At 37.9% G+C, this 10,709-nt stretch overlaps 1 protein-coding gene and 1 long non-coding RNA gene across 2 annotated transcripts; one reads left to right on the forward strand and one right to left on the reverse strand.

The window, feature by feature from the left end:
- Positions 1-141: 141 nt before the first annotated feature.
- On the forward strand, positions 142-3,665 carry LOC126816875 (uncharacterized). Its single transcript, XR_007678633.1, has 3 exons — positions 142-269; positions 2,449-2,564; positions 3,561-3,665. It is a non-coding gene; the product is annotated as an uncharacterized LOC126816875 (long non-coding RNA).
- A 2,672-nt stretch (positions 3,666-6,337) lies between these two features.
- Positions 6,338-8,897, reverse strand: LOC130010497 (heat shock protein 70 B2-like). The gene has a single exon (XM_056099680.1). It carries the CDS (start codon positions 8,711-8,713, stop codon positions 6,797-6,799), a length of 1,917 nt encoding a protein of 638 aa, XP_055955655.1. The 5' UTR covers positions 8,714-8,897; the 3' UTR covers positions 6,338-6,796.
- Positions 8,898-10,709: the final 1,812 nt, after the last annotated feature.

Genomic DNA, 10,709 nt, shown 5'->3' on the forward strand with positions numbered 1-10,709 from the left:
TATGCTTAATGCAAAAGTCTTGAATAGACAGGAATAGACAGGAATATTCTGGAACGTTCATGCATATTCAAGCGCGGTGGTTCTTTATCTATTACGTAAACAAAGGCACCGATTGGCTAGAACATGTCTGATCTAACAACGATGATGTCATAGTAGGGGATTTCCATCTAAGGGAAACAACTCGTGGTTTCGAGAAAAATCTAGCTCGGTGAACGACAAATAACTTTGTTGTTTACTACTTTGAAACCGTTCCAGGTTCTGGTTTAAAGGTCAGATCACATTCACAAGTTAATTTATTCTGGAAATAATTTCTCCACAAATGTATATACATCCACCGTATCCATGTTAATTATTGAATTAAGTATACACGACCCATCGATTAAAATAGCTTAGTCTCTAACTCAATATCATCCAAAGTCTTCAACATTGAAAACACGAATTATTTGTCAATTTAGATCAACATTGATGTTCTGATCTTACCGGGAAAAGATGGGCTTCTGATATCCAATATTTAAGACAAAATAAACATTTTACCATTGGTACACGAATCGTGTACCATAATGCGTTTCAGCGCCATTTGTAACACGGAACTCGAAGAACAAGGCTAGACATATTCCACAAGTCATGTCAAACGGTGACGTCATATTCTTATCTGGAGAGCATGCGCATTTAATAACCAGACGCTAGAGATTGCCATTCGATTGAGACTTCTGGTGTATTTCCCCAAACATAACTGATTTGAAATTAGGGTAAAAACGGAAACGATTGAATGTAAATCAGTTTATATACATTCATATTACATTATTATTTGCGTTGCGACCCATTTGTGTCAATTTCTAGATCCCAAATATTAGCGACTTAGCTCCTTTAAATTCTAACTAATCTCTATTAACTCTATAGACCTTTTGTGTAGGCCTACGTCTTTAACAAACACTGAAACAGTGAAACACACAAAACTAAACCGTGCAGCTGCGACGGGCGGCCTTTAAACATAAGTAATAATTAATCATAGCCTACAAAGATAGTATCTATTAAGTAAGGAATGTTGTGTTGTATGTTTACTATAGCAAGTGGGTTATAACGTTGTTATTGTTAGCGCAAGTGGGTTATAACGTTGTTATTGTTAGCAACTTTCCAATGTAAAAAACTTTAAAAAAAAATATCAGTCTCTCTTCCGCCCCCCCCCCAACGCGACACGACACGACACGAAACACAGACTAAGTAGTCATACATTTAGAAAGGTTATTTAAAGATGAGGTATATATATTATTAAAAGTTAAAGATGCATTATGTAAGAGCTATATCTGGCTTTTGCAGGTCTTTATTTTAGCTTCAAATATTATTTAGACAATTATTCAGTACCAACCCTATAATAGACTCTCTAGACCATCGGATGGCCGAGATATAATTGGATTGAAAGACAATATAATTTAATTTTAAAATGGTGAATCAAGACTATTCTCGATTGTCATGTACCGACTGAACGACAGAACTTATGATCTAAAGCGCACACATTTGACCAGTCGAGGGGTGATTGATCATAGTCCTAACACATCCAACAATGTCAAAAATTTCATCACAGCCCTAATTTACAACAACAAACTCAATTTTACTTCATTAAATATAAATTTATTATAACAATCTAATTGGTCAAAACTCATACTGTCAATTAACATTTACAGCATTTTCATGCCAATAAATGAATAAAACCTATTTATCCATCTCTTGATTCACATTGCAATCTTATGACGGATTCACACCTGATGCATCGCATCATGTATCATAAGGTCTGTAATTGAGTCAACTGGAGTGGTTTTGATTCCCTGGTTGTATGTGACAAGGAGTTGGGTCGCCTGTCCAACTTCATGGGTTTTCTCCGGTTTCCTCCCACTAAAGACCCCTACACGCAAGCAAATGATTGAAATAAAATTGAACCATATCTTAGTCCTGAAATAACCTAGTTTGTGCAAGTGGATGTTAAACCCCATCTTCCTCTCTCTATTGTATATGTTTACACACAAATAGCACTATTCGCGACTTGTCATGCATAGTCATCGAACATTTTTGGGCCTCAGAGAACAGAATATTGTGTAGGATACGGGACTGTCAAACTCTTTTCTGAACATACAATAGGCAGATTTAAGTGTCATCTGCATTATCTACCCAGGTCTGTATTTTGTTGTATATCCTTTTTCTGGCATAAGGCGTGAAATGTCTATTTGAATGGATGATGAATTATACTTTCTTCTTCTGAACTTGCATTTTGAACTACATGTACCCCCAATTTTGATAAATTTTGAAACTGTTTGACGATTTATGTTGTAAAATGTTTACTTAGTTTGCGTTGACTGAAGTACTGTTCAAGGACTTTTGTTGCAGCCATTTTTGTACTTGTGTACAAGGGTTGAAATGTTTTCAAGATATCAATTTGGTTATTTTCATTTTTAGTTAACAGATCAAAAAAGGCTATACACTTTCTTGGTGAAGCTGATTCTACAATATTTGTGACAACTTCCGCAAACTTCCAAGGTACTTGGGGTTATGATTTCTTCACCTTACTACAGGTGATTTTTTAAATTGTATTTTTTTTACTTTGTAAGAATTGACTGTTAGCTGTCGTTGTCATTTTGTTTCCTTTTCCGTTTAATTATTTATTTTCCTTGTGGCTATGTGGGTAAGATGCTGGCTCGCTAGCCTGGAGGTCGGGTGTTCGATCCCTGCATTGGCCGAGAAAGTTCATCCAGATTTTCCGCCGTGGTTTCCCCTTGTCAGTGATGCAGGACGGAGGGCCTGACAAGGACAGCTGTCTAGGTGTTCGCATGGGATGAAAAACCGAGGTCCCGTGTACATATTGACATGCACGTAAAAGATCCCTTGGCAGTTGGGATTCGATATAAGAGTAGGCCGTAGCGCTGCTGCCCGGGCAAAATTTCACTCATAGCACACTGTATGGCGTATGCCCGTCTTCATTAGCCCAGTTAAGGAGCAGAACAGTAGGACGTTAAACCCCATTTCATATCTTTCGAAGAACGCTAGATCGGCGACGGCCCTGCACATTTTAGCAGATATGACGTCATATGTGGAGTGTGGGTTAGGGTTAGGACGTGCAGACTTCGTCAAAGTCTCGAGATGTAAACAGGGCCAGCGCTAACCCTAACCCGGGACCAAGTCTAACCCTTACCCTAACGCACAAATCCACATATGACGTCACATGTGCAGCACCGTCTCCGATCTAGCGTTCTCCTTCTCTTTCTCTCTTATTCTGCATAATTTTTGGGGCTCTAACCGACTTCTGTAACCTTTTTTATACTCCCTCCAATATTCACGTCTATCATTTACGTTTTTTTCTTGTGCCAGTGAATCTTGGAAGTGGCAATTTGACTACAAGCGGTTGCAAAGTGGTTGTCAGTGGTTTTCTTTGCAGCTCGAAACTTCTGAACTCATTCTACTGTTTTTTGTCTGCTTACATCAGCAATTTTTTGCATCTTTTTGTCGCCTTCTTCTGAAAGTCTTTTTACCTTTTGACGGTATACTTTAGCTCTAGTTTTTTGTTTTTCCAGGTATTCTGCATACTTCTGTGGATTGGTTTCTTTCAGTGTGGAACGGTAGTTTTTAGGCTTTGCCATCTTGTAAATTCTGTAAATATTAATAAAATTTGTCAAATACTTTGTGTTACATGTATTTTTTTAAAACTTGTTGCTTTGCCAGTTGTCTTATTTATTGTAAATATACGGTACACTTTAAATTGGTATCAACATGACCTTATCAGATCTGCATAATAAATAAAAAGTGAAAAGTAGGCCTAGCAAAAAATGAAGCTTCATGATCCATCAAAAGGTGTGGTGTTTCGCTGAGTTAATACGGCTCATCAGGAACTGCTCAATGAAGGCCAATGCTATAGACCGCCAGTTCCAAAAGGAATCACCCTTTGTGCATTATTTACAATGATCCAGTGTTGTGCTACACAGGTAATCTGTCAAAATCGAAAGAAATCACTGTCCGTCTGGGTCACGCCCACTACGTACCAAAAACGCTAACGTAACATTTTCGGACAGAAAACTATAAAAATGGCATAACGATATCCTACCTGTTGTCAGTGGTTGTCACATTACCCAGGTACCCAGGTACCCGTCTCCTGCTTGGATGATCGTCACTGATCTCTATTATTTATAGAGATCAGTGCACGTCGTCTGCAATGCCAATAGTTATTCAAATTCCATCGCGTAAATATATGTAGCCGAAACGAAATATTAAAAATACATTAGTTAAGATTTTAATAAAGAGTTGGCCATTATTGATATAACAGTTAAAAAATAGATCATAAAAAGAGAAAATATTGAAAATTTCAGTCAAATTACTTTATTTTGAACGAAGTTATCATTGTTGCAATTTTGGATGAGAAATAAGCATCAACTGTCTCCGCACCGTCCCCGACTATTGCCGATCGTTTGATTGGCAGACGATAACTCCACCCACATATTCTCAATTATCTAATAACATTTGCGATGCCTATGGTACCCTCGATTATCAGTCCTTTCATTGGCAGACTCCGGTAGTGATGTCGGTGATTAACGGTAAACCTTATCTTGGTCAGTCATTTAATGATTTAGTTATTAAATGGGCGACTGTTTAAAGCCAAGCTGTATCCAATCGAGCCAAGGGTCTACAGAGTTGATGTCAGACTCGTTATGTAAATAAAGGTCTTATTAATAATTTCTATAACATTTGAAGCCTATAGAAAGACTAAGTGCATATTTAACTCTTAACTAATGTGTCTTTAACTTACTATGAAACGGTTATAAAGTGTGGTAAAAAAAATTATTAAAAAAATCAACATGGATGCAAGGAATACATATTGTCGGAATGTTTTTGCGCAGAGGAACTGCATAGTAAGCTAAAAAAACCAAAAAAAAAGCCGAACAAAACTTGGACATAGAGAAGTTACTGCCCATGCGACCAACCGTTTACAGTATTGTATTGGAAGCAACTCTTGAAATGGCTTAAATCGTGCTCAATATAACATTTGAAGACAAATCTTATGGTTTGAATATATATGTTTATGGACTACATATTTATTATTACGATTATAAGTACAAGAGAACCTCACCACACACAGCATTCGAACAAAAACTAAGCGCAGAAACCAAACACGTGGACATATACCCGACATAAAACACACATCTGTTGAAAGTTCCATTGTCTTTGTCTAAAAAATTTTAAACAGGGTTTCACATCTCACTGTTTTGCACCAACTAGAATAATGAAAAACAGGTACCGGTATATGCCATGCAGTGTACTCTGATGGAAGGGGGGTGTGTCACGGTCACTAAGTGGGTAAGATAGGCTACTGGCTTGCTAGCCTGGAGGTCGGGTGTTCGATCCCTGCATTGGCCGAAAAAGTTTATCCAGATTTTCCGACATGATACTGGACGGGAGGACCTGATAAAGACAGCTGTCTAGTGATTCGGATGGGACGGAAAACCGAGGTCCCGTGTACACATTTGCGTGCATGTAACAGATCCCTTGACAGTTGGAATTCGATATAAGAGTAGGCGGTAGTGCTGCTGTCGGGGCAAAATTTCCCTCATAGCACACTGTATGGCGTATGCCGGTCTTCATTAGCCCAGTTCGGAGCAGAACAGTAGGACGTTAAACTCCATTTCATTTCATGCTCTGATCGGCAGCAGCATTACCAACTTTTATTTTCATTTCTAACTTTAAGGGGATCTTTAACGTGCTTCCTTGGGTTTGCAAGTAGAACAATATTTCCAGCGAGAAGGGAGGGATTGGACTAGATGCATCTCTGTTTCACTTCTAAATAACAGGAGAGAAGTTGGGGGGAAAAAGCATGTTCTGCATCAAAATGTTTATCCTCATTGATATTAAGTTGATATGCCAACTGTCATTCACTTGTCTCTGTCTTGCCTGGTGTGTAGAGGGTTTAACAGGTCCGTACCTAAGGGGGGGGGGGCTGCAAAAAGTTTCGTGACCCCGTCCCCCCCACTGTGAAAAAATTGTCAACCATAAAAACATAAATATACATTCCAATCCCCTTCGTTGCTCTGAGCTAGTTACGACCCTGGGCTTTGGGTGGCGAGTGGCGTGGTAGCGATCTCAAGCTTGAAACGTGACAAGGAGTAGTGTCGACTTCCTAACTTCTTGCCCCCCCCATACCCAATGCTAAAGACCCTTAAGTGCAAACTAATTATTGAGAAATGTACCATAAGTTAGTGGTAAAATCGACCTAGTCTAGTTTGTGTCAAGTGGACATTAAACCCCCATTTCTCTCTTTGCCTATGGTTGCAGGTAAATACTAACAGAATTGATCAAAAACCAGTTAATTTGTAATTAATGCGTTTTATTGTAACAATTTGCTTGGCACAAAATCAAAGAATTAAATGTCAGACCTTGACATAAATAGTTTTAAAACTTTTCAATTGAACTTTGAATTGACAATAACAAAGATCTAATATTGAACAAACTATATACATTGTAACATTCACAATCCATACAAAAAGCACTATATCACATACTGGTAAAGTTCTTCATACCATTGGTATAATATAATGAGCAAAATTGTCCTCCTGTTGGTTTTCACTATCACATGAGGTTTATTGACACAATAGGTCAAGTTTGTAATATTAATACTGAATATTAAACAGATCTGGCATGGAAGCCTATTATATCACATATAGGCTAACAAGTAGCACAATACAGGGATAAATCAACACAGTTCTAGCACAATATACACACACACATATATATATATATTTGTTTATCAACACAGTTCTAGCACTTAGTCCACTTCTTCAACTGTAGGTCCCTGACCACCACCAGATTGGTGCTGTCCCTGTCCACCTTGTCCACCAGCACTCTGGCCATGTAGTTTACTCATGACAGGAGAACAGACTTTCTGAAGTTCATTTTTCTTATAGTCATATTCATCCACATCAGCTAAAGCGTTTTGATCTAACCATTTAATGGTGTCATCACATGCTTTTGTAACAGCGTCTTTGTCCCCGGAGTCTAATTTAACTCCTGCATCATCAACAGCTTGTTTAATAGAGTACACATAGGATTCGAGTTGATTTCTAGCAGTCATTTTTGCTCTCTGTTTTTCATCTTCGTCCTTGTATTTCTCAGCTTCGTTTACCATTCGTTCAATCTCCTCCCGACTTAATCTTCCTTTATTATTTGTAATGGTGATTTTATTGGATTTACCAGTACTCTTGTCCACTGCAGACACATTTAAGATTCCGTTGGCATCAATGTCAAAGGTAACATCAATCTGGGGAACACCTCTGGGTGCTGGAGGAATTCCTGAGAGCTCAAATTTTCCTAACTGGTTGTTGTCTTTGGTCATAGCTCTTTCACCTTCAAATACCTGAATAGAGACACCGGGCTGGTTATCTGAATAAGTTGTAAAGGTGTTGCTAGCTTTTGCAGGGATTCTGGTATTGCGTTCAATAAGTTTCGTCATGACTCCACCAGCTGTTTCAATTCCAAGGGAAAGAGGTGCCACATCGACCAACAGTACATCTTTGATAGCATCACTAGTGTCTCCAGTTAGGATAGCCGCTTGGACAGCAGCACCATATGCTACAGCTTCATCGGGATTGATAGATTTGTTCAATTCTTTTCCATTCATAAAATCTTGGAGAAGTTTCTGAATCTTAGGGATTCTGGTAGATCCTCCAACCAGCACAACTTCGTGAATTTTGGATTTATCCAATTTTGCATCATTCAAAGCTTTCTCCACTGGTTCCATAGTGCCACGGAACAAGTCAGAGCACAAGTCTTCAAATCTTGCTCGCGAAATCTTTGTGTAAAAGTCAATTCCTTCAAACAGTGAATCTATCTCAATACTGGCTTCAGCACTGCTGGAAAGAGTTCGTTTAGCTCTTTCGCAGCTCGTTCTCAGCCGTCGTAAAGCTCTGGAATTTTTGGACATGTCTTTTTTGTACTTTCTTTGGAATTCTTGTATAAAATGCTGTACCATTCTCTGATCAAAATCTTCTCCTCCAAGATGGGTATCTCCTGCCGTCGATTTGACTTCAAACAAAGACCCTTCATCAATGGTTAAAATGGACACATCAAAGGTTCCACCTCCAAGATCAAATATCAAAACATTTTTCTCTCCTCCTAGGTTTTTGTCTAATCCATAGGCTAAAGCTGCGGCAGTTGGTTCATTGATGATTCTCAAAACATTGAGACCGGCAATGGCGCCTGCATCTTTGGTAGCCTGTCTCTGAGAGTCATTAAAATATGCAGGCACAGTAATAACTGCAGATTTAATCTTCTGGCCCATATAGGCTTCGGCGGTTTCTTTCATTTTGGTCAAAACCATGGAGCTGATTTCTTCTGGGGAGAAAATTTTCATTTCATTTTTATATTCGGCTTGTACTTTCGGTTTGCCCCCATCACTAATAACTTTGAAAGGCCAGTGTTTCATATCCTTCTGTACAGTGTCATCAGTGAATTTTCTTCCAATGAGTCGTTTAGCATCGAAAATTGTGTTACTTGGATTTAAGGCAACTTGGTTTTTTGCAGCATCGCCTATGAGTCTCTCAGAATCCGTGAATGCAACGTAACTTGGAGTTGTGCGGTTACCTTGGTCGTTGGCGATGATTTCCACTTTGCCATGCTGGAATACACCGACGCAGGAATACGTTGTTCCTAAATCAATTCCGACTGCTATTTCCTTGGCAGGCATTTTGTGATTTATTTTTACTTCTGACTCTATGTAAAATGTTCTTCAAATGCACCTTTAAGTCGTAAATACAAAGTTCTCCTTTCACTGTTTGTGATTTCTAGCTATAAGCTTTTGTCTCTCTAGTTATAAATAGTCGTAAACTTTCACTAGTCGTCTGTGAGCTTGTTCAATAATTTCTGCCGCTTTGCATTTTCAAGCTGTTTTATACCCCTAATGCAAAAGTCTTGAAATGACGAGAAAATTCCGGAACGTTCATCCATATTCAAGTACTGGGTAGCTTTATCTATTACGTAAACAAAGGCAACGATTGGCTAAAACGTGTATAATCTTACAACAATTATGTCATAGTAGGGGATTTCCATCTAAGGGAAGCAACTCGTGGTTTCGAGAAAAATCTGGCTGAGTAAGTAATAAATTTTAATAACTTCGTTGTTTACCACCTTGACACCGTTCCAGGTTCTAGTTTAAAGGTCAAATCACTTCTAAATATTCTCGAATTCATTTCCCTAGAAATGTTTATACAACCACGTAGCCATGTTAAATAATGAATTAAGTAAACGCAATCCCTGGGTCCATCGAATTCATTTTAATAATCTCTATCTATAGAAAAATGACAAGGTCATTATATAATATTCATGTTATGTATGTCTTTAAAAAACCAACAAAAATAGATAGAGGAGCTGCGAGAGACGGTCTTTAAAGCTAAAGTATAATTAATCATAGCCTACGCAGATGGTATCTATTACGGAATGTTGCATATTGTTTTTGTTCGCAAATTTCCAATGTAAGAAAAAAAAAAACCCCATTTAAAGAAGCAGTCTCCGAACTATACCCCATCCCCGGCGAAAAACCCTGATAACCCGATACCGGCTGGTCCAACACTTTTAGAAAGGTTATTTAAAGATGAGGTGTATGTTTAGCTAAATCTGCCTTTTGCAGGTCTTTATTTTTAGCTTCAAATGTTATAAATTATCATTCAGATATTTATTTACGTGACAAGCCTATAATCAATCCTCTAGATCATCAGATGACCAGATTTAAATACATTGAAACACGATTGCCATTTAATAAATTAATTTAAAGATGGTAAATAGAGACTTAGTCTCGATTGTCAAGTAACGTTGCTACGATATTGAAACAGTCTATGCTACATGGATGTCAACACTGATAACTTTGCTCAGAATAAAGTAATTTGAATGAAATTTTCAATATATTCATTTGGCATTATCTGTTTTTGAACACCAAGAACGATCAGCGCTCCGCTTTATCTAAATCTTACATAATGTATCTTTAAATAAAATCTGCAAAATAACCCTATCGACCGTGCTGCAAAATTATTTTCCAGTCTGTCTTTTCATTATGTAGACTATTCCTTATTACTTTACCAACTGCAAGTACAATAACATCAGGATGGTTATGTTTATATCTGATATTATCTAACCTATTATGATATCAACTACCTGCATATATTGTTGGTGTCAGCAGTATTTATCTGAAAAGATCCCCACAGGCGTAGTCCCCTATCCCCCACCCCATTCGATCAGAGAATGAGGAGCATTAAGTAGTTTTTTGCTTAAAGGGACTATCCCATTTTGACTAGAGTCTCAAAAATAAAAGTCCGAGAATATATGAAATTGAAGCGCCCAAATATAGAGGAATGATGTATTTACCTTGTCTCAAACTTTCAGCTCAAAATATTGAGTCGTTTGGACGTGAACGTCAAAACTGCTTATCCGGACACGTAACCCTTTTAAGGTTTCGGGTCAATTTTTTCGTTGGGTGACCTGATAATCGATTCCGGGTCCTTTAGAGGTCTATACAGTGAATGAACCATGCGTTGTACTTGATAACGAAAGGTAAATTTCACCTACACATTATTTTTATAAAATAAAAGTCTGATTTTTCCAGACACAGCATAATACAGTTTAGGACACCGGTCTCCATTTCCAGATGAAGACTGACCGTTTTAAGTTGTTTGAAAACGTATCACGTATAT

This window comes from Patella vulgata, chromosome 3, assembly GCF_932274485.2.
Source record: "Patella vulgata chromosome 3, xgPatVulg1.2, whole genome shotgun sequence".
Lineage (NCBI taxonomy): Eukaryota > Metazoa > Mollusca > Gastropoda > Patellidae > Patella > Patella vulgata.